This window comes from Pseudopipra pipra, chromosome 16, assembly GCF_036250125.1.
Source record: "Pseudopipra pipra isolate bDixPip1 chromosome 16, bDixPip1.hap1, whole genome shotgun sequence".
NCBI lineage: Eukaryota > Metazoa > Chordata > Aves > Passeriformes > Pipridae > Pseudopipra > Pseudopipra pipra.
This window is the reverse complement of record NC_087564.1, coordinates 1,487,519-1,511,462: the sequence shown is the minus strand read 5'-3', so window position 1 is coordinate 1,511,462 and position 23,944 is coordinate 1,487,519. Positions and strand designations below refer to the sequence as shown.

Sequence of the window (23,944 nt, the reverse complement as noted above, 5' to 3'; positions counted from 1 at the left end):
GCACTTGTGAGGCTTCACACGGCCATCGGGGGGGCTCCTGCTGATAAAACTGGTTGTTCACACATGGGAAAAGTACCATCCAACAGCATCAGAGTCAAGGAATTATTTGGCAAAGGGTCTGCAGTCCCAAGCAAGCACGTCCACATCTGATGATGCTCAGCTAACGAGGTCAAGTGCCACTAATGGGGCCTGGCCAGGAGCCTGCAGAGATGGTGTGGGAACAGCACAAGGAGGACACTGTTGATGGAGTCAGGGCTGAGAGCTTTCCTGTGACCTTAGATGTCCCCCAGAGCTGGTTGGGATGCAGGATCCCTGTCCTCCTGCAGCTCCAGGGGAGCATGTTTCCAGATGATTTCTCTTCTCAGGAAAGATCACCAGATCTTTTCCACCAAGATCACAGCCCTGCTCCTGCCAAGCCCTGAGGTGGATTGTTGTAGGTCCGTCCTTGCTCGCTGGCCAACCTTGAATAGTCTTTTTTCATCCCTCCATCCCCACATCCCACAAAGTGGGGGTCCTGCTTCTCTACCTGGATGATGTGCATCAGGATTGAGGTGGAAGAGGCTGTTCAAAGGCAAATCATGATTCTGACCTCCCAGCAGACAGTGGAACAGCTGAACTTGCTTTGCAGCAAGAAGGAAATGCTGTGGGCTGGAAAAGATGCTAAAAAAAAAAAAAAGAAAAATCAACAACAACCCTAAACCCCTAAGTGCTACATTCTGTTATTACTTCCAAAGCTTTGCTACGGATTTTAATCCTTTAGGGATGCTGAGCACACATGTCCTGCACCGAACGCTGCCCTCCATCCCTGGGGGGGCGTTCCATCCAATGCACCCCGATAATTAGCCCGTTGTGCTAACGAGGAAGGGGCCAGCCCTGCTGGGGGGCAGCCGAGCTCCTGCCCCGCTGTGGGAAGGCGCTCACGATGGGCCGCGTTGGCTTTGGCTTGCGTAAGCTTTAATCTAAAGTTGGGGATGTTTTTAGCTGATCTGTGTTAATGTTGGGTGGAATTAACATGCATACGGGGAGACCACGTGACCCCCTCCGACCTCCCCCTTTTTTTCCCATTTTTTTTCCCCATCACTTTAACGGATTCCTGCCAAATCCGAGCGGCTGGTGCCTGGCAGGGCTGGGCTGCCGCCGCCAGCAAGATGCCCGCGGTCTCTGTCCTTTACAAGGGAGCCATCATCATCAGCAGGTAATCCCCCCAGCCGGGGCAGGAGTGGGGAGGGAGTGGCAGCCCTGGGGGGCCCGTGGCCACCTCTAGCCAAGGTTCCTGTGCTGTGGCTCTCCAGGAGCAGGGTGGGGTGGCAGGGGTGGCGTGTGCGCAGCAGAAGGAGCCAAGGGCGCTGTCCCCAGCCCCTGGGGTTGGGTCTGTGCCTCTCTGGCGTTAGCAAAGCTGCTGCTGCTGCTCCCTGTCCGCGCACCCGTCGGGGATCAGAGTTGATCGTATCAAGGAGGCATCTGCTCCGCCGAACTGCTGCCCGTGTGTCGCGTCCCAGCCCGGTCTGAGCTATTTCTGTTCACCCCTGGGGGAATTTCCTTGGTGATTTACTCAAAGTACTCTGAAAATCCTGGGTGGTTACTTGAACCAGCCTGGGCCCAGGGCTGCTCTGGCTTCCTGGGATGTCTTCAAGCTCCATTTTCTGACAGCCAGATGTGTCCAGTGGTTTGTTCGGTCTTGAATACGTGAAACAGTGCAAGAATATCAAGGAGGGGCATTGTTTTAACAGGGAGAAAAAGCTTCCAGTCCGAATCTTAGAGGTGGGTGTTACTGGCTTTGCAGAATAGCTTGATATTTTGGGATTTATTTTGGACTCCTGAGAAGAAAAGTCCTCACAGTTGATTCTTATCCTGCATCCCGCTGGACTCGGAGGAGCCTGTTGTTTCCCATGGCTTTGTTCCTCCTCATCTGTGTTCAGATCTGGGACCTGATATTCATTTGGAACCACCTTTTCTCTTGCAACTTAAACCCTAGGGAGTGTTCTGGGAGCCACTCAGCCCTGGTTTCCCACCTGGCTTGTCTGGCTCTGGGTTTCTCAGGTCAAAGCTCACCATCCTCATGGGGGTGACCACCACGGGCCACCCAAGGAGGAGAAGCATCAGTGGTCCTGGGTTTAGAGTCTGACATCCCCAATTGGGGCAGAGTGGGACTGGTGGTTTTTGAGGTCATTCATTTGGGACACCCCCCTTGCCTGATGGTGTTGGGGGGAGACTGTGGGGTGTTTGGGAGAGTTTCTTGGCTCAGGGGAATCTCAGGTGTACGATCTCTGGCTTGTGATGAGAAGCTCCCACCCTGCACTCGGCCAGGCAGGGACTTGAAGCGGCTCAGCAGATCTTGCATCCCCCTTTTCCAGACCCCCTGCCCACATTAAAAAACCCTCAGGAGCAGATTGTGCCTGGCTGTCTTCATTCCAGGCTGCCTGTATTTGTGAAACTGGTTTATTCCCAGAACATTGGTCCGAGCTCTGATCTCATTTTCCGGGAGCTGGACAGCTGTCCAGCCCCGATAATCTGAGGTAATGAATCACAGACAGGTCTATCAGATTTGCTGGGTGGGGAGGATGATGTCCAGCCCTGCACATATTCTCTCATTTATCTGTGTGAACTCCGGGGGGGCAGAAGGGGGTTGATTTTGCCACAGTGTGGGTGTAACGTGGGGCCGTGGCCCTCACCCTGCGTGTCTGCAGTGGTGTTAGGCCAGGTCCGGGGAGGTGGGGAGGATGTGCCTGTGTGTGTTGGTTGGGTGCTTGTGCATCTGTTTATTTTAGCCTGTGACAGAAAGATGCTCCTCTTCTCTCTCCCAGGACACTCATGGGACCATACGGGATGGACCGAACCGTGCACTGCTTTGACTTCTATGACTGTGCAAACGGGCTGGGTGAGTGCAGACCCTCCAGCAGGGACACTGGGGTGGGCTGGGGTAGCTCCAGCATCCCCTTGGTCCCTGTGTTGTGATGTGCCTCCCCATGTGACAGTCTGATATCTCACCAAAGTTATGGTTCCTGTGCCTGCCTGTGCCAAGCACCTGATGGCACGTTTTGCAGCTGGGATGTTAAAATCATATCAAAATCCCAGTTAGTTCCATGTTAATGGTGAGCAGCCAAAGTGCTGAGAGCTGTGCAGGAGCCCAGGACCAGAGCCCCAACCTTGAGCAGGACGGGGGGGAAAGGCTTTACAGGATTTCCTGAATTAAATAAATTAAAAATTATATTAAATAAATAAATAAATGTATAAATAAATAAATAGAATCCCCAGCACTTCCCAGTCACCTGCCCCTGTCCTGCTGCAGACTTTCCCCCACCAGAAATCACCCCAATGGACAATGCAAGGTGCTGTAGCTCTCCTGGGGACTGGGCTGTATGAGTTATTTTGGGAAAGTTTGGCCCACAGGTTAAGGTTATGAGCACCCAGTGAGTCAGATGTCCTTCCACAGTGCTCTGAACATCAAAGCATGTAAGAGAAAGGAAAAGAGAAGGTTCTATCCAGCAGAACATGAGAAAGTCCCAGGTACATGCCACTCATCCCAAAGGGATCCAACAAAGCATCTCATCTGTCTTCTATATATCCAGCAGCATAAATACTGGTGCTTTGCCATGGGCTTTATAAAAATCTGTTATCCTGCATCAGGGTTTCTTGGGGTCCACCTTGCAGTGTCCCCCATAACTCAGTTGTGAGTGCAGCCCATCCTCCTGCAGAGCAGCTGCTGGCCCCTCTGTGAGGTCTCTGTGACCATTTGGGGACCCTTCCTGAGAAGCCAGACTCACCAGAGAAACAAGTTCAGGTTTCCTGAGCCCTGAGATTAATGATAGATTAATTATTGGCTGTTTCCAGCTCTGGGCTAACGGGACTTTCTGCCATGGAGAAACGGCTTTGCTGACTCTTCCCTTGGTCACGAGGTTCATGAGGTTCACAGGAGCTCAGGAAAATGTCTTTTCTCGGTGAATATGATATTTTAATCTCCAGAGGTGGATTTGGTTGAGTTTATGAGATTTTAACTGCTGGGTTAGATTAGCTTGTTGAAGGAGGAGACCCAGGAAAGCCTGACCTCTGGAAGGAGTGCACAGATGTGGCAGCCACTGTGAGCCACTTCACATGCTCCAGCTGCTCTCCTTTCCCCCAGTTAGTGGCCAGAGGGTCTTTGCAGGCTCTTGCAGACCCTCTACAGCATCTTGTGATGTGCTGCAGGAAGGTGTAACAATGTGGATTTCCTAATGCCATCATCACCTGACTTCATCCTCTTCTGTGAGGCTTGAAACACCCAAGACAAGGGATCATCCCCCAGAAATCACAGATTGGTTTGGTTGGAAGGGACCTTAGAGCTCATCTCGTTCCACCCCCTGCCATGGGCAGGGACACCTTCCACTAGCCCAGGTGAATCCAAGCCCTGTCCAACCTGACCTTGGACACTTCCAGGGATGGGGCAGCCACAGCTTCTCTGGGCAACCTGTGCCAGGGCCTCACCATCCTCTGAGCAAAGAACTTCTCCCCAGTACCCCATCTAACCTTCCCCTCTGGCAGCTTAACCATCACTCTCTGCTGAGGACCAAGTGGTGCTTGCAGGATCCCCATGTCTGCTGTAGGTGTAATTGCTCAGAGTATGGGGTTTTTTTGGGAGAAAAGCTCATTCATGAGTTTCCTGGTTAGATGCAGGTGTCGTTCCAGCAGAGTTCCTCTAGAGCAGCATCACCCGCTCGGTGCTGGCGTGGCAGGTCAGCGTTTGGCCCCGGGTCTGTTGCTCTGTGGCTTTAGGTAGAAACCCACATGTGAACTTCAGCAGAAGTTCAAAGGGGTTACTGGCAGCTCCTAAAACCTGCACCTCGAATTACGGAATAGCCATCAAAGGGAAGTGCTGATTAAGAAGCATTTCTCAGAAACACTGAGATCTCATTATCTTGACCTTCATCTTCTTAGGACAGGGCAGTGAGTGATTCACCTCCAATCTGTCCCTTCCTCCAGACAGAAAAAGCTGGCCAGGGCCACAAGATCAACAGAGGGATTAAGGGAAATGTAATTGAACATTGCTGGCTTAGGCACAGAGTGGCCTCTCCATGCAGCAGCCGGTGGGGTCAGGATGCTCCAGAGATGATCCCAGTTGGGCTAAACAACCAGATTAGCCAGGACACCCCCTGACCTGTGGAATAGGGAGCTGGGAGCAGGTGAGATTATAGCCTGAGAACTGCAACTATGGCATTAGTGGGAGCGGGATTAGAGGCACCAGAGAAGCTTGAGGGTCTTTAAGAAACTTATAGGATCGTTCAGAGTCTAAAGAAAACACCACCTCGGTCAGTAAGTTCATCTGGAGTTTTCCTGTCAAACTTTATTTTGCAAAAGAGAAAATACTGGGGACATGGGCACCAACTCCAGGACCTTTGCCAGAAAGGAAAGATTAAATAGAGGGATCCAAAATAGGCTAGATTATCTGGCCCTAAGTATGACTTAATAAGCATTATACCAGGACTTTGATGCTGTGACAATTAGAGAGCTGTTATTTACCTACACTGGGTCCCAAACAGAAATTTTGATTGAAGTAAGTGTTAATAAAATGGATAAGAAAATATACTCCCAGGGTGCTGCCACCAAAATCCTCGATGATTCGGGTTTGCTGCCATCAGTCCTGGGCTGTCCCCTGGCTTGGTCTGAGCTCTGGAAGGGGTGAGACCTCCTGCCCTGGTGGGGACCCTTCAGTGCATTTTAGGGGGCAGGACTGGCACCCACAGCACCTCCTTGGCGAGGTGATGGGTGGGAGGGCAGCGTGGGCAGAGCTTGGCAGCACCCAGCTGCTTTCCCAACAAGGGAGTTAAAAACCAGGGATTTTTCCCTCCCCCCATCGAAGTTTGAGTGTGTCTGCAGCAATACTGTGAGTAATCACCGATTTTAATAACAAGATCGGATTTTCTCATGACATCGTTGGGGATAAAGGAGGATTTGTAGATACTTCAGCTATATTAAGGCATTATTACAATTGATTTGCAGACACAAAAGGAAAATGAGTCATTATTGATCTGATGCCTCGGCAGAGGTGCCACTCACACGCAGGTCCCGTGGGCTGCTGGGAGATGCTGAGGCTGAGCCTCCACAGATGCAGATTTTTTACACAATTTGTCCAATGTGCCTCATCATTCACAATTACTTCGTGTTCTGATGTGAAGAAAGACGTGGGATGACTTCTTGAGTCCTCACCTTGGCTTAGGCTGGACTTCCAGTGTTCTCCCCATCCAGGGGAGATGGGACTTTGCCTCTGCAGGACCCCCAGTGCCAGGGGTTTCCCAAACCCATTCCAAGTGTGACCCTGCAGCCAAGGTGTCTCTGCAAAGCCCAGCAGCAGCCACTCTGGTCCCATTGGGAGGGGAGAAGTTTTCCAGCCGAGCATCCTGGCCAATAAGCAGGTTTTACCTTCTTTCCCTGAGCTTTGGGGCTGCAGCATCTCCTCTCTGTGCTGGTTTACAGGTGTCTGACCTGCTCCCCCTGCCTTGGGGAGGCTTGTGTTGCTTGGAGATACTTCTTTTGGGCAATATTTCCAATTTGAGTGAATTTCTTTTAAAATGCAATGGAGAACAAAATTAGTGCCTATTCTTGAGGTGTTCTGCTGTGAGTTCCCTGTTCCATCAGTAAAACAGCTCCTCACAGGTGCCTGGTTAATGCATTAAGCCCAGAGAATAAACTCAGCACTCAGACAGAGCTGGGGTTTTGAGCCTGGGAAAAGCAGCAATTGGTGCACATAGGAACGAACTGAAAAACTGTAATAATCTAATTCTAATATAAAGGTGATTTAAGAGACTAGATCTTTCCCTAGAGACAGATGGAAACTGTGAGGGGCCTTAAAGCAGAGCCTGGGTTAAAAAAGGAAAGGAAACAGGGATGGAAATAGTTCTGTGTCCTGAATAATCCCAATCCAGGGTCTGCTCCTCTCCCCTCCTGCCTGTTTCAGAAGGGGGTCTCTTGTCTGGGGGAGCAGCTGTGCTCTGCTCCCCGGGGGCAGGAATTTCTTGCACAGGGTCACTCTGTGCACCCAGGACCTCACCAAGGCTCGGGGCAGCCCATCAACCCGGGCAGCAGCTGGAGGGTGAGGCTGGGCTGGCACTGGCAGTGCCTCTCTCCGTGGCACAGCCTGTCCCCAGCCTGCCCTCCTGGCCAGAGCAGCAAAGTGCCTGACCGGCGGCTCTCAGGGGAGATTTGTTAATTAAAGCCAGGCTTTTTAATCCTTCTGTCCACAGCCTGGATCTTCGAAGTAGGACTTAATGAGCCCTGGATAAATAAGTCTCTTGGACCTTTTCCTGCCAGCCAGCTTATGCTCTCCAGCAGGGAAAGGTCCCGTGGCTGGAGGGGTGGCCGTGTGGAGCAGGAGCCCTTTGCCAAAGTGCCACAGGGCACCTGAGCTGTGCTGCTGCAATGAGGGGGTTCAGAGCAGCAACTGGGTCATCTCTGTGCCTGGGTTCCTGCCTCTGGGAGTTTGGCTCCTTCTGGGTCCAAACACTGATAAAAGTGGCTGCTCCTGATGTTCAGCTCTGCCATCAGTGGCAGCATCAAAGACTGTGGTGGAGATGGTGCTGGGGCCTGGCAGGAGGGTGGGCAGTGGGGGTGTCCCAACCACCCCAGTGAACCTGGGGCTTGTCCAGATGTTGCACCTGGAAGTGGGTCCCCTGCAGAAACTCCTTGTCACCAGGAATGTTTTGTATGACAGTTCTTATCAGAGAAATGAGCACAGGCTGAGGCATCCACAGCAGAAGCAGATTCTTTCCTGTCACTGATGGATTTGGAGCTTCTGGAGAGAGTCCAGAGGAGGCCAAGAAGATGCTCCAAGAGCTGGAGCCCCTCTGCTCTGGAGCCAGGCTGGGAGAGCTGGGGAGGTTCACCTGGAGAAGAGAAGGCTCCAGGGAGATCTGAGAGCCCCTTCCAGGGCCTAAAGGGGCTCCAGGAGAGCTGGAGAGGGACTGGGGACAAGGGCCTGGAGAGACAGGACAAGGGGGAATGGCTTCCCACTGCCAGAGGGGAAGGTTAGATGGGATATTGGGAAGGAATTGTTGACTGTGAGGGTGGTGAGGCCCTGGCACAGGTTGCCCAGAGAAGCTGTGGCTGCCCCATCCCTGGAAGTGTCCAAGGCCAGGTTGGACGGGCCTTGGAGCAACCTGGGCTAGTGGAAGGTGTCCCTGCCTGTGGCAGGGGGTGGAACGGGATGATCTTTAAGGTCCCTTCCAACTCAAACTATTCCATGATTCTGTGAACTTCGGGTTGAGGCTGCATCCCTTTGAGACTGCCCATGGAAACTGATTCTCCTCCTTTTGTATGGACTCTGCTTTCCCTCCAGGTATTAAGGTCATTGGTGGCATCAAGGAACTCACTGGAGAAGAATATGGAGTTTATGTCAAGAGGATCCTTCCAGGGGGTGTTGCTTATGCAGATGGTGAGTTAAACACAGTGCAGAGCACCACAGAGTCTGGAAATAGCCCCAATCCAGTGTATTTATTTTGCACATTGCCATATTAGATATTTCAGTGGGAAATGTGGGACATTTCAGGTGCTTCCTCAGAGTTTTTCCAGTAGTGGGAGTATTTTTTTAGCGTGGCAGTTGTTCTAACACTCAGTGGCAGTCTTGGATTGGCTTCTCAGCACATGTACAATTGCTTCATGTCTCTAAAGCTGTTCCCATCTCTGCCACAGCAGAACTTCACTTGGCTGCCTGTCCTTCCCCACCTGCCACTCACTGCCTGTAGCCCCAAAATGACCTGAGATACTTTGCAAATTCAGCTCTGCTCTGGGTCACTGATTTAATTCTGAATATGTTCAAATAAGTAGGTATTAGGGGTCTGCAGAGTTCACCTGTTAGAACTTAAGCCAAAAAGATATGGGTTTTTTTCCAAATGTTACATCATTTTTCCATCCAATAAAGGAAAATAAATCCAGAACAGGTGGAAGTGCCAGTCATGGTTTTCTACCTGACCTCCAACTGAACTATGTGACCTCAAACTGAATTAAGTAAAAGCTTCATTGCATTTTTTGGAATTTACTTTCGTAACTTCCTGGAGCAGAGGAAGTGCTGGGACATTGGCACAGGTTGCTCTGGGAGGTTGCAGAAACTTCATCTCTGGACATCCTGAAAAACAGGTTGGACGAGCACCTCCGGAAGGACCAATGCATTTTTCATCCTGTCTCTGGGCAAAGGCAGGATCTGCCCAGCCTCTCCCAGTCCCTCCAAGCTGTACTTTCTGGAGTTTCTATCCATTAGTTTTCTTTTCTAGGGCGCCTGCAGCCAGGAGACCAGATCCTGGAGGTCAATGGAGATTCCCTAATTGGAGTTACGAGTGAGAGGTACCATATCCAAATGGAAATGTGGCATTCCTGTTGTTTTTGTGTAATTCTGGGAAGTGGCTTAGGCTGAGGGTTGCATGGAGGACACCAGGGAATCACTCTGTCTGTGCTGTTCCCAAGAGCCCAGTTGGGAATTCTCAGTCCAAAAAGATTTGATATGAAAATAGACCGGTGAACCCAAACAGTATTTGTGAGATATTCAGACATTTCCCCCAAATACTGGGGTTTTACACAGCTCCTGGCACCCCCACTCCATCTGCTCCAGTTTCCCAGCCAGCCCTGCAGCTCCCAGCACAGAAGGTTAGCTGGAGCCTAAGCCTGACAGTGCTGCTCTGTGTGGGGGATTCCCTGTGGAGCCACAGTCCAGCCCCTCAGCTCCCCACCAAGAAAATAATTAACGGCTCCAGAGGAGCAACAACCCTCTTGGGGCTCCCCTTTCCCACTAAGCATGGGGCTAGGCCACTGTCTGCCTTAAATACCTGCAGGGTGTGCTGGATGGATCTTGGGAAGCACCATAAGGAGCTTGTCCTGCTCCCAGAGCCCCAAAGCAGCTGGGTTGATGGTGGAAGTCCCTGAGGATGCCTCTGTGGCTGTGGGAGGCTGTGCCTGGCCCCAGCACACTGTTCTGGCTCCCATGGGAATACCTGTATTTTGAACCAGAAAGGGGCTGTCCCTGAGATGGAAACTTCCACAGGGAGGGGATTATAGAATCCTGGAATGGTTTGAGTTGGCAGGGACCTTAAAGACCATCTCGTTCCAAGCCCCTGCCGTGGGTGTGCTGGGAGGTGTTTGCTCACCACCATGGGCATCCCCTGAGTTTTGTTATCAGGGACTTCTCATTTATTGCAGAAGTGGGAAAATCGGGATGTGAGCTGGCTGCTCTCTGGCCCCACAGCCAGAACAGGGAACATGTCTGTTCCACGGGCATCCAGCTGGAACTGGTCACTCAGCTGCTGACAGGGCTTGCCCAGGCCACGGGTCTCTGCCCAGTTTACACAAGCTCTGCTGTGAGGCTGGGGGAGCTCGGAGGGCAGTGCTGTGAGCCAGCCACGGGCTGTGTCCGTGTTTTCCAGGGCCGTGGACATCCTGAGGACGGCGTCGGCCACCAGCCACATGCGGCTTCTCATCGCCCGCGACGACGACGCCAGGTGAGGGGGGTGAGGGGGGTGAGGGAGGTGAGGGAGGTGAGGGGGGTGAGGGGGGTGAGGGGGGTGAGGAGTGGTGAGGGGGTGGTGTCACACCGGGCAGGGGCATCGTGGCACTCGCTGGCACCACAGCCAGAGTGCCCTGGTGTGGAGGCTGAGGTGGCCACTGAGATGGCCCAGTGTCTTTGGTAACTCTGTGCTGGTGGGAACACAATGGAGCTGTAACTGGAAGGGAAGCAAAGCTGGTGGCTCCCAGCTCCAGCCCTGACCGTGCCGGGTGTGTGGGACATTCCACAGCTGAGCAGATTTCCACAGGCCTTTTCCCAGGGAGGACCAGGGCAGCTCCAGCCTTGGCTGTAGGGTGGCACAGCTCCCCCAGCTCTGCTGTGTGGTGATGAGCTGCCTGTGGTTTATCATGTCCTTCAGAGCTTTGGATGAAGATATACAGGTACAGCAGGATCTTCCTTTTCCTTTCCAATTGGACACGTTAAGGTCTTCCTTGTCCAGAGGATTCTTCTCCCCTTGCCACTCCCTGGAAAACTTTACTTTTTCTGGAGGGGCTTGGATGATTCAAAAGGAGAAGGAAAGAGTTCAGTCTTGTCTTGGCTGGATTTAGGCTGTGTGGGACAATGATGGTCCCAAGAGAGAGGGCAGAGCTGTGGGAACCAACATATAGGATCAGCAGGGTCTTTCCTTGCATTGCCTGGAAGATCTGGCACAATGTGGTGGCACATCCTCTCCCTGGAATAGAAACACAGGTCTGGAAAGCTGAGGTGCACCAGGAGCCACAGAAATGAGGGTGGGTTTCAGCAGAGCGTGGCCGTGGGCCCACAGGCTGCTGGACCAGGGCTTTGCACCATCTGTGGGTGACTGGAGGTTACAGAGGCACCTGCTCCATGTACCCACATCCCATTAGGGTGGAGGTGATGGATTCGTTCCTTATCCATCAGCCACTGTGGAGAGTTCCTGCCTTGACAGGAGAGTGAGAGTGCTGTAATGACAGAGGTGAGACTAATTCTGACACAGCAATACACTGGTGAAAGAATTATTTGCTATTAATGACGGGCTGCTTTTTACCCACCCTCTTCCACTGGAAATAACATCTCCAATTATTCTATTAAGTGCAAGTCCTTCAGCAGCTGCTGAGGAAGTGCAGGGTGAAGCAGGCAGGTCACCTCTGGTCTCAGTAAGGATGCTCAGGATGCAGTTCTGTACCACAGCACTTCCCCTGGGAAGTGACAGGATCCTGGGCGACAGGATCCCACCCCTCCCAGCAGGAGCATCCATCCCTCAGCAGCAGCACTTGCTGCAGCAAACACTTCATTTCTCAGCCAGAGCCCCCCGAGCAGGTTTTCTGCCTTCGCCCTGCTCTGTTCCGAGCTGTTCGGGCATCTCGCTGTGGTTCCTAATCCCCTAAACTGCAGCAGATGTTCTCCGAGCATACGCACGCGTGGCTGTGCCGGCGGCTCCGGCTCCCCCTGCAGCTGCCGCAGTCCCCAGTCGCCCTGCCCGGAGCCGGGGGAGCCCGGCAGGGCAAGGAAACTTTAAGCAATTTATTCGGCCTCCGTTTGCTGTTGGTTATCTGTTAAATCTGCAAAAGGTTAGCCAGAGGGAGAGGGGGGAAAGTAATCAGTTTATTTATTTTTTTTAAAAAAGATTTGCAGAGATTTCACTTACATAATCATCTCACAAACTGTTTAATACACGAATACATATCTCCAGGATTAAGGGCTGTGGGAACAGGGGGAAGGATTTTTCTGCTCTCTGCTTTTTTTTTTCCCCCCTTAGTTTTGTCTTTTATTGATGCCCTGTTATCTTTTAAGTCTATCCTTGAGTGTGGGTGAGCAGACAGCCGGGTTGAAATGGGCTCAGCTCTGGAGGTGCCACATCATGAGTTGTGGGCAACCTTAAACCTTCCCACTGCCCAGCAAAGCAGCTCACGAGACCTGAAAGCTGAGAAGGACACAGGGAGGACCATAAATCAGTGTATTTTCAGATCCTTCAGAACCCCAGAGTGCACAGAGGAGGGAACGTCATGGCTCTGGGTTTGGACGACAATCCGACCTGCCTGCCAATTTTTCCAGTGACTCAGCTGAGTAGCATTTTGTTGTGGTTGCCCTGGGGTGAATTTGACTCATAAATGCTATTATTTGTCCCTGGAGTTAATTATAGGCCCAAATTACCTGTGCTTTTCATGGAACTCAGGCCTGGCATGTATCAGATGCATGTTTTCAGCCTGTCGCATCAGCCCTGCTGCACAGAGGGGCAGCAATGCCAGGGCTGAAAGCAGAACATTCAGATTTGGAGCTGGACATGCTGGGTTTGGGGGATGGTTAGCTCCAATTTTTGCCTGTGCTCACCTTCAGCTAATGAGGATAATTTTATTGCATACACATAATTATTGTTTATTCATTCTCAGCCTGGGAGTTACAATAGGTCCCTGTTTCTCTGTGCTGCACAGATATCATCCTTGTCTTTCAGGTTTATCACTGTGAGAAAGACAGTTTGAGCTGCACCTCCTTGTCCTTCATGATAAAATGCTAAATACATCGTGTCTCTGCAGTGTCATCTCGGGGAACATGGGCTGGGGATTAACAGGGCTCCCACAAGGAGCAGCAAGGAAAGTGGGCAGCTTCTCTGCAAGTGCCCAAGCAACAGGCAGGAACAGAATCACAGAATCATTAAGGTTGGAAAAGACCTCCGAGCTCATCAAATCCAACCTTTGACTGTCTCCATCTTGTCAACCAGACCAGAGCACTGAGTGCCATATCCAGTCATTTCTTGACTCCATCACCTCCCTGGGCAGCCCATTCCAATGCTTGGCCACCTTCCAGTCAAGAAATTCCTCCTGATGGCCAACCTGACCCTCTCCTGGCACACCTTGAGGCTGTTCCCTCTCGTCCTGTCCCTTGTTCCCTGGGAGCAGAGCCCGACCCCCCCCAGCTCCCCCCTCCTGTCAGGTTGTTGCAGAGCCAGAAGGTCCCCCCTGAGCCTCCTTTTCTCCAGGCTGAGCCCCCCCAGCTCCCTCAGCTGCTCCTGCTGCTCCAGCCCCTTCCCCAGCTCCGTTCCCTTCCCTGGACACGCTCCAGCCCCTCAGTGTCTCTCTTGTTGTGAGGGGCTCAGAACTGGACACAAGACTTGAGGTGTGGCCTTTGGGTTGTTGTCTGACCACTTGGTGCTAAACTGGCAGGGAGGGCTGGGACTGACTCCAGCAACCCTGGGGGTGCTGGGGACATGGGCTGTGCTTTGGGAAAAACACACATCCTTTTACACAGCAGCTGAGATGCACCTGTGCATGTCACTGCTTCCATCCCACCCTGCCAGTGGTGGAAATGATGGAATGCTTTGGGTGGGAAGGGACCTTCAAGACCACTCCATTCCCACCCCCTGCCATGGGCAGGGACACCTTCCACTAGCCCAGGTGGATCCAAGCTCCATCCAACCTGGCCTTGGACACTTCCAGGGATGGGGCAGCCACAGCTTCTCTGGGCAACCTGTGCCAGGGCCTCACCACCCTCACAGCCAACAGTTCCTTCCCAATATCTCATCTAACCCTGCCCTCTGGCAGTGGGAAGCCATTCCCCCTTGTCCTGTGACTCCAGGCCCTTGTCCCAAGTCCCTCTCCAGCTCTCCTGGAGCCCCTTTAGGCCCTGGAAGGGGCTCTCAGGTCTCCCTGGAGCCTTCTCTTCTCCAGGTGAACCCCCCCAGCTCTCCCAGCCTGGCTCCAGAGCAGAGGGGCTCCAGCCCTTGGAGCATCTCCGTGGCCTCCTCTGGACTCTCTCCAACAGCTCCACGTCCTTGTGCTGTTGGTTCCCCCATATCCTGAGGCAGCTCTGCAGGGGGGTCTCACCTGAGGGGGCAGAGGGGCAGAATCCCCCCCTCCCCTGCTGCCCACGCTGTGGGATCAGCCCAGGGCACGGGGGGTTTCTGGGTCCCAGCACACACAGCCAGGGCATGTCCAGCCCCTCACCCACCAGCACCCCCAGATCCTTCTCCCAGAACTGCTCTCCATCCGTTCTCTGCCCAGCCTGGATTTGTGCTTGGCACTGCCCTGACCCAGGTGCAGTATTTTGCACTTGGCCCTGTAGATCTACATAAGGTTCACACAGACCCACCTCTCCAGCCTGTCCAGGTCCCTCTGGATGCCCCATCCCTTCCCTGCAGTGTGTGACCTCACACACAGCTCTGTCAGCTCCAAACTGGCTGAGGGTGCCCTTGATCCCACTGTTGCTGTGACCTGCATGTGAGAAAATCTGCTTTTGTGACGCTTTTGCAGTGCTTTGGGTTCATGGCTCCCACTCACCTGCAGGTTTGGTTTTTTTGAGGCAAACTATTAATTTCTGATGTCACAGGCTCCACTTTCTCTCCCAGCTGAGGTTTCCAGACGCTATGTGCTCATAACCTTTGATGTAGGAATCACCCTTTGTTCTCCCAAGAACAAAAGGGCAGGACAAAGAGGCATTATGAGATAAAACAACAATATCTTCTGCGGGAAGATTGACCCCCTGCTGCTTAATCTGTAGCAAAGTCACCCTCCAGCTGACTGTGCTGGCAGACCCCGGCATCCTGAAGGCTGTGTGGGACAGAGCTCTGTTACAGGCATCCTCCAGACCTCTAATGTTTGCATCCTAATGAAAAAAAGCTGGAGAAGGCTTGTTAAAATGAACTTTCCACCTAATAGAACGCCATGGTTGTTGTTTTTTAATAAAGCTGGGCATTTTAGTCCTGCAGGCACCTGACAATTCACAATGTTTTAGCAAGGGTCAAATTTTAAATATTAAAGACATCTTCTGAGGTGTCTTGGTGTCTGAAAGCACAAAGCTGGCATTCCCTCAGTGTGCGTGTTCATCACTCGGCAATGTTTGGGCTCCGTCTGCCTGTTTGCAAACTCCTCCAAACACAGCACCGAGCACAAAATTAATTCCCAGGAGATTGACACCAGAAAGTGTATTGCTTCCTGCTGGGATAAGTGTGTGCCTCGAGTTAGTCATGTGTTTATGTCCCTGCTGGAACTGACACTTGCAGCAGTGACCAACAAAGCCGGGCTGGGACGGTGGCGTGTGACGTAGCGTTGAGTCACATCGTGCTGGGCTGGACCCGGGCTCAAGGGGCAGCCCTGGGCTCCCAGCTCGTCGTTCAGGCTCCTGAGCAAACAATGCTAAATACTGCTTTGTGGAGGAACTGAACAGCACAGAATAAACAACAACAAAGGGTGCTCAGGCCGTGCATGTCCTCGCTCAGAGCAGCGCTGGACAGCTCAGAGCCCTGACCGGGCTCACAGGGCTGGAGGAGCACAAGAGCTGCTGAACGAGTCACATTTGCATTGACTAAGACTATTTTAGCCATTGTTTTAGGTTCATAACCTGTTCTGTGCTCTGATGGATTATTATCTGAGGAAAATGTAACAATAGGTGACCACAGAAATACCCAACCCAAAACACAACCCGGCCGCTGAAGGTTTGGGAACCACTGGAAATAATACAGCAGATTCCAGCGTGTTTGACCTGCCCCTGCACTGGGTCAGGGAGGGGTAAGGCCATGGCTGAGTGAGTGACCAGTGAAACTGGGGTGAATCACCTGTAGAAACACAGCAGCTTTGCTGGAAAGTGGAAAAATTCTGCTAAGGTAAGATCCACCCAAGGCTCAGCCCAGGGAATCACAGAACAGCAACCACTGTCCTCCTGCTGTAGGAGCTGAGTTGTCCTCCCACTTTCCCAGTGCTTGTGGAATCATTCAGGTTGGAAAAGCTCTCTGAGATCTTCCAGACCAACCATTCCCCCAGCACTGCCAAGACCACCACTAAACCACATCCCCAAGTGCCACATCCCCACATTTTTTGAACATTTCCAGGGATGGTGACTCCACCACTTCCTTGGGCTGTTCCAGTGCCTGACATCCTTGCAGTGAAGAATTTTTTCCTAATATTTTGTATATATTTTGGTGTCCAACTTTATGAAACTTGACACCCCTCGGGCACAGTATGTACAGGTCACACAGGGCTGGCCCAACACGTGGTGGGTCATGAAAACATCACCACATGTCTAACACTTTCTGGGGGGTAGATCCAATAAATAATTACAGTGCTTAGAGAATGGCTTTGATCATCCTTATATTCTTTATACTGTTCTATCACTACAATGGCTGGAGACCACAGCACCTGGAAGATGCTGTGGTGGCATCTTGACTGTTCCCAGGAAGTTTGTGCCCAAGAGGTGAAAACTAAAACAGCTTTGTGGGAGGTGGGGTTTCTGAACAAAGTAATTGTCTTTTTTTAAGGTCATGGGTTTAATTGATAAAGACAATAGTGTCGATGCAAATATTGGGATTCACTAAGGCATGTCACTGAGTATTGTGTGACACTTGGGTTTTAAATTAGCATTAGATGGGATGAATAAGGCATAAATTTGATGGCAATATTAGATAAGGCATGCACTGGTCTTTGAAGTCTGTTAATGAGCTGGTTGTTACTGGGAAGATGTAAATTACTGAGAGCATTTCCAGCAGGAACCCGAGGAGCTGATGATTCATTCATCATTTAATATTGTTGACTCTAATCTAGCCAATAATATATAACCTGTGTCCCGGTGAGGAACACAGATGACACAGCGTCTGCGTGTGTGTGAGAGCTGTCTCCTCGCTCAGGGAACTTTGCTGTGGCTGCTTTCCTACAGGTTTATGTCTTGAGCTTGTCTGACTGTCAAGCCTGAGAGCGAGCCACTCATACCCAGGCTTTTCCTGGGGCTATAGCATCAGGAAGGCACCTTCCCATGGGGATTCCCTCATGCCTTCAAAGAGGACATCTAATGGTGCTGCTGTGGCCACAGAAACACTTTCAGGGTCTCTCCCACTGCCTGGCTGCTTATTTATTGGCATGTGTAAGAAATTAGTCATCCTTGAGGCTCTTCTCTCTGCCAAAGGTCAGATTGATCAGGTAGGGTGGGGTTATAAAAGTTGGGTTATGAAAGGAGGGGACCCCCCCTTGCAGAGGGACAGATGTTCCTGGGAGCAAAGAGCCAACGTGGCTGGGATGGATCAGGAGACTGATGAAGATCAACATGATGATGTCACCCCTGTCCATGTCTCCTCATCCAAAAGGGTGTGAGAGGCTCAAAGAAAGGTTTCAGAAATGAGGCAGGAGCTGGTAAACATGGATAGTGGTGGTTCTTAGTGGGGTTTACAAACCCCAGATGTCACACGTGGCAAAGGGAAGGCCACAAAGCAACTCACCTGTGGTGTACAGGTCGTTACAGCTCATTGAGGGCTTGGGTCGTTACACGGTGGTCAAACTCCACTGGGAACAAAGCACTAAGGGAGGTGCCTGAGCATGGAGCCAGCTCTCCAGGGGATTGTCTGGATGAGATTGTGTGCAGGTCTTTGTTAAGGTGTTATGCTCCAAGAGCTTCCTCAGAGATGTTCATGGAGGGCATCACCATGGATGGATTCAGAGAGTTGGCAGCTGCTTCTGCATGTGCTCCAGAAAGCCACATCCTATCTTCACTCCAGCAAGAACTAGAAGGATCTGCCTTCTGTCCAGGAAGGAGGAGTAAAAACCAGAGAATAATCTTTACTTAACTGTTCTAGAAAGAGTCACAAACTGTCACTTCTGACAATCTGTTTAATTTGTGTGGTGTGTGATTCCAAAATTTTGAGCCCGATAGTTGGGGGTGAAAATATTTTGCCTGATTCCTGGGAGGCTCCATGAGGTTGGGTGCAAGGCAGGGCTCCAATGTCCATCTGCCCTCTTTCAGGAATGACAGTCCTCAACACCAGAGCCTGTCCATAGGATCACAGAATCATTCAGAATAAATCCCTTCCCAGCTCCTCTTGCCCAAGTTCACCCTGAACACATTCCAGGGCAGGGAAGGAGCACACTGAAGCTCCAGCCCATTGCAGGAAAGCTGCTGTGCCATGAGATTGATTACAGACCTGAAGCCTTGCACAAGCTCCTGAGACCAGAGTGTTCCCCTTGTGCACAGGGCAGCCCTGTCTGCTCCCCACTGCTGGAGGGCACGGCCCTGCAGACTTGGTACTAAGTCACTGCCACCAGCGGCACCATTGCCAGGTAATCAGGTGGGGATAATCTTGAGCAGCAGCTGACTTCACCATGTTGTTGTTTCCAGGAGGGAGTTCTCTGAGCTGCTGGAGAAGTTTGGCTCCCAGAGCAACACAGGCTCGGCGCGGAGCTCGCCGGTCCTGCACGGCGGCGGTGAGTAACTCAGGGTGTCCTTGGGGGGAACCAAAGGGAGTTTCCTTTGTCCCAGTGTAATTCTGAAGGAGTTGGGATTGGATTTGGGCAGGTGTTTGGGTGGAGGTTTGAAGGAAGCTCGTCCTTATTCCAAGCCCAGGTGCAGAGCAGGGTGGCCAGCACAGGGCAAGCGTGAAGCGAGGCAACGAGCCACCTCCTCAGAGGGAACAAGGGATACTTGAGTTGGGATTGTGATCACTCCCCAGATCCCCAGACTCTGCTCAACTGATGTGTCATGCAGGTGACTCCATCAGTACCCATCTCTGCAGGGGCAGCTGTACCTTTTTGCTCTGGATTTCAAAACATCTCAGCAATAATTCATTCAACCATCACTAGTTTTTATTTGCAAATGGGAAATGTTTAATGAGGTGCAAGAGGGTTGATGTAAGCGAGGTGCCAGCACACAAATCCATGTGTGCATGGGGAAGGAAGCTGTCCCTGTGACTTGGCATCCCACCAACCCTTCCCTATGGCAGGGGTATGTAGGGCTGCCAGTGGGGTGACATCCTGGAACTGTGCCGAGGTGGCTGAATGTTTCCTCTCCATAAGCCATATCCTGATGATTTTAACAAATGTGATTTTCCTAAAAAAGACAGGAACAAAGTGACAGCTCTCAGAGGCAGAGCAGGGGAGGAGGGTGATGCTGGGTTTGTGTGCCCTGGACTGACTCGGACTTTGCTGTTCAGGTCGATACCTGGAAAGCACATCCTCGGGCTCCTCCTCCCGCTCCCAGAGCCCGCTGCTGCTGAGTCCTGCCAACTCCCACGGGCCCTGCCTCGGGACCGCGGCGCACGCCCCTCACGCACAGTACGTACCCGTCCCGGGGCTGGCCCCACACAGCCCGGCCCTGCTGGGCCATGGGGACACCACCCAGAGTCTGACACTGCCTTAGAGCCAGAAAATAATTCCAGTGCTTGGAGAATGGCTTTGTTCCTCCTTATGTCCTTTCCACTGATCTATCACCAATGGCCGGGAGATCACAGCATCTTCTAGATGGCATGGTGGCATCTTGGCTGTTCCTGGGAAGTTTGTGCCCAAGAAGTGGAAAGCTTCCCAGTTGAGGCAGTCAATATATTTGCACTATGGTTAACTATGAAACAGCTCCTCTTCATCCCCTCCAGATCCCAGGGAAAGGTGCTGGTTTACAGCCAGCTGAGAGGACCCTGCACATCACCTTTACAAAACATGCCATGAGCAGAGTGTTCCTGCAAGGCCAGTGGTGCTTTCAGGAGGTGTTTTGGGATCTTGTTTCCTATTGCTCTGCTTCTGGCATGTTGACCCTGTGTACCAAGAGCACAAGCACCTCTCCATACAAACATTCCTGATGCCCTTTGCTTTGGGGTCAACAGCAGTTGCCAGGAGTCACCACCTCCTTTGGTCTCCAGAGCATCTCCTGGAGCGTGTGTTTTGATGTGGTCATCTGTCCCTTTCGCATTCCACAGGTCAGAGCTTTGGACAGGCAGAGCTTGTTTTTCTGCACAGTCTCATCTCTGGGGCACTCAGGGTTGTCCTTCTCCAGAGGGACAGCTTGGAGGGTGTTCCCAGTCGTGGAATGGGGACCACTTGTGCCCAGGGCTTGCAGCTTCCCTCCCTCTGCCAGCGTAAACAAGCCAAGTTGCTGGTAAAGAGAATCAGCCCTCACTGCAGAACCAGTAAATCCTCTTGCTAAATACCAGCTTATTAGGGATTTGTAGAGGACAAATATTTGGCACCAGAGGTTTAAGCTGCTTGCATGGAGTGAGAGACCCACACAGAGGAGAGGCCAGATTATCTACTTGGCAGTTGGTTTGGACAAACCATCCTTCCTGTGCTGTTAACCCACCCCAGGCTGAGATACAGAAGCCCAGAATGGCTTGGGTTGGAAGGCACCTTAAAGATCATCTCATTCCAACCACCCTGCAATGAGCAGGGAAATGGGCACATAGGCTAGAGAGGGCCTGCTTTGGTGGCCTCCTCGCTCAGCACTGCCCTGCTGTGCCTTGTTCTGCTTGTCTCCATGCCAGTGGTCTTCTGGAATCACAGACCACTGATTGCAGCTGAGTGTTGGTGGTCAGCTGAGAGGTGTAATTTGGGCCATGGGTCTTTTCATGCTCATGGCTGCCATCCCTTCTGCCAGGGCTGTCCAACGCTGTGAGCTCTCATTGTGCTGTCACCTGAGGCCCTGCCACCCCACTGAGCAGCAGGACTCAGACACAGTTCAGAGTCACCACAGACAGTGTCTGATATTTTGATTTGAGTGGAGGTTTTAAGGCTGTTATTTCATGACATCATTTTGTAAAATCCTTTACCTTAAAACACTTTTTCATAAGAATAAGGCACATGCACCCCTTTCAGTGCAGTGTCTGACCTCCAGGAATGGCATCACTGGGGAGCACAGGGTGGTGACACGCTGGTGTCACTGTGGGGCACAGGATGCACAGCTGTCATTGTGTCTTAAGCTTTGAGACAACATCAGCAGGACCAGAAAATTCAGATTGTTTGGGGACTGGCTGCTATGGAAATAAATGGAAAAGGTGAAAAGCCAGCTGCACCCATCCCATTTGGAGAAAACTGTTTGCTGACTCTTAGACCCTACCAAATCCTTCCCCAAACCTCTCTGCTGCAGTGGTGCCCACCAGCCCATGGGAGGTCAGTGAAATCTCTGCTCCCCCAACCCCTGACCTGCTGTGGCCGTGTCTTGTGGCCTGTTGGGTCCTGTCTGGTCACTCTTGGAGAGAAAGGTCCCACCTGGTTGCTGCTCCATTTACATCCTTCACTGGGAGAGCCATCTCTCCCCCTGCCACAGCAGCACTCACAGTGTAGTGGGTGTTGCTGCAAAGGATGACCATTTCTTAGGGAATCTTCCAGGATTTTGAGTTCCAAACCTCAGTTTAGACACACTCAGCTGTGTATCCCAAGCTTCCCTTGGATGTTTCCTAAGAGCTGCTTAGTACTTGACCAATCTGTAAATTGCTGTCTGGTGATTTAGCTGGATTCAAGCAATAACCATGTTGATCTTTTGTGTGCTTTTAGCTATAAAAACCAGGAGTGCCAAACCTATTCTAGTTAAACCTTTAGTTTCTTCTCTATTTTAACCCTGAGATGAGCTCAGTTGGTCAGAACATGGTGCTGATAACATCAAGGTTGTGGGCTTGATCCCTGTATGGGCCATTCATTTAAGAGTTGGACTTGATGATCCTTGTGGGTCCCTTCCAACTCAGAATATTCCGTGGTTCTGTGAGTATTCCCTGGTATTTGGGATTATGTGAGCCAGTCACCTTCGTAACGCTGAACAGTGTCTGCCAAGGAACAAGAGCCTCTTTCCAACTCATCTCCTCTCTCCAAGGCTGGGTGGAAGAAAGGATGCAGGGAAAAGGTTGGGAGAAGGTAGAAGGATCATGCACGAGAAGAAATCCAGGCAGAGTTCATTCAGTGACATGGGAAATAACCCGGCTCACCTCGAGTCACCTGCGAACGTCTCTCCCTTGCAGCTGCTCCATTGACTCAGGAATCCAGAGCATTTCCATAGCAAACTCCTCCGGCCTGGGGCTGACAATCAGTGGTGGATCTAACAGGCCTGATGGGCCTATGATTTATGTCCAAGAGCTTTTGCCAGATGGTGACTGTTACAAGGTAAGTCAGCGTGGAGACCCTCGGTGGCCTCTCGGGACCTCTCCTGGAGGTTGGAGCTGTTCTGAAACAGCTTTTCTAAGAGTAAATGGACAATGCACTGCACAGGCTAATGAGGATTTGTGTTGCAGGAGAAGGCTTTGGGCAGAGACATTCCTTCCCAACGCTGTGTCTTTCTCCCTGTTTGTTTAGGATGGTCGGCTCCGACCTGGTGACCAACTAATCGCCATCAATAGAGATTCTTTGGTGGGCAGCACACATGAAGAGGCCAGAAAAATAATTGAAAAAGCCAAATTCAGGTAGGCATAGAACATATTTCCTGTTGTCATCATCAGGGTGCTGTTGAGTCTTAGGCAGAAACCCTTCATGTCATCTTTGCCTTCAAGAGCATCATTAGTCTTAAATGATGCTTCGAGATGGTCCTGATAGGTGGTCACATAAGGAAATCTTGAAGGCAAGGGTCATCCTGAAGTGTAATCCAGACCTTCCCAATGTTCTGGACCTCGTGAATATCTCCTATCACTGCCCAGCAGAGTTCTGCAACAGAACTGAAGTTCAAAGAACCATAAAAAAGGAGGCTCAGGAGAGACCTTGTTGATCTGTAAAGGAGGGTGGAGCCAGGTGGGTGTCGGTGTCTTCTCCCAAGTAACAGCTGATGGAAAAAGAGACAAAGGCCTCAAGTTGTGCCAGGGGAGGTTTAGATTGGATATTAGGAAAAATTTCTTCATGGAAAGGGTTGTAAAGCCCTGGCACGGGCTGCCCAGGGCAGTAGTGGAATCACCATCCCTGTCAGTGTTCAAAAAACATGTAAATGTGGCACTTGGGGACATGGTTTAGTGGTGGCCTTGGCAGTGATGGGTTAAGGGTTGGACTTGATGATCTTAGAGGTGTTTTCCAACCTTAATGATTCCATGATTCTATGAATCTGTGGAACACAGCTGGTGCAGATCCAGCTGCGCTGGTGGAGGCTGCACGGGCTTAAGTGAGATTACCCTGGAGACAGAACCAGGGCATGGAAGTTCTGCAGCTCTGTACCTTTTGTTTTGTTAATAAGATGTCCTGTATTTGCTGTTTGTTTAAGACACGAGGGAAGCACAGAAGTGGCCTTTATTCCTGGAAGGGGACGGTTACACCCTGGACTGTCAGTGCACAACAACATCCCATCACCACCTCCGAAGGCTGTGGGGAACGGCCTGAGCTCCTGCAGGCTCAAGGTCCACGTGAGGTCCCCAGAGGTAGGCTGAAGTTCATATCTCACAGCACAGATCCTGTGACCTTTCTTTGATCAGAAAATTCATCTTTAGGGACTCCCTGGCAATATTTTGGGACAGTGGAAAGTCTGTAATACTGATACACGTTGCCCTGTTTTACAGGCAGGTATTTTAAATTTGAAATAATTTCTTCTCTCTTGGGTTTGAGACAGAGAAGGATCTGTGGAGGTAATGAGAGGAATTTCATCTCCAGGGCCTGCATTCAGACCTGTTCCAGGAGTCTCAGGTTTTCAAAAACAAAACCCTTCTGTGGATAGCAACCTGCATCTCATTCCACTCCAGTCATAGAGCTGGAAGGGATCTCTGGAGTCAGTTTGATCTAGGCTGGCTCCTACCCAAAGGCAGGAACAACCCTTTATTCTTCAAGC

The 23,944-nt window shown here is 51.4% G+C and overlaps 1 protein-coding gene across 2 annotated transcripts in view; it reads left to right on the top strand.

Annotated features, from left to right (window-relative positions):
• Window positions 1–781: 781 nt before the first annotated feature.
• Window positions 782–23,944, top strand: part of LOC135422899 (syntaxin-binding protein 4-like) — a 39,079-nt gene continuing 15,916 nt past the window's right edge. Inside the window, exons 1-10 of one of the 2 annotated variants that reach the window (XM_064672473.1) lie at window positions 782–1,195; window positions 2,805–2,878; window positions 8,306–8,401; window positions 9,237–9,306; window positions 10,380–10,454; window positions 18,572–18,657; window positions 19,383–19,503; window positions 22,167–22,308; window positions 22,498–22,604; window positions 23,387–23,540. In XM_064672473.1, coding sequence (XP_064528543.1) covers window positions 1,149–1,195; window positions 2,805–2,878; window positions 8,306–8,401; window positions 9,237–9,306; window positions 10,380–10,454; window positions 18,572–18,657; window positions 19,383–19,503; window positions 22,167–22,308; window positions 22,498–22,604; window positions 23,387–23,540 — 972 coding nt within the window. In that variant the 5' untranslated portion in view covers window positions 782–1,148. The remainder of the gene's footprint in view (window positions 1,196–2,804; window positions 2,879–8,305; window positions 8,402–9,236; window positions 9,307–10,379; window positions 10,455–18,571; window positions 18,658–19,382; window positions 19,504–22,166; window positions 22,309–22,497; window positions 22,605–23,386; window positions 23,541–23,944) is intronic. The other variant, XM_064672472.1, reaches the window with a different exon arrangement.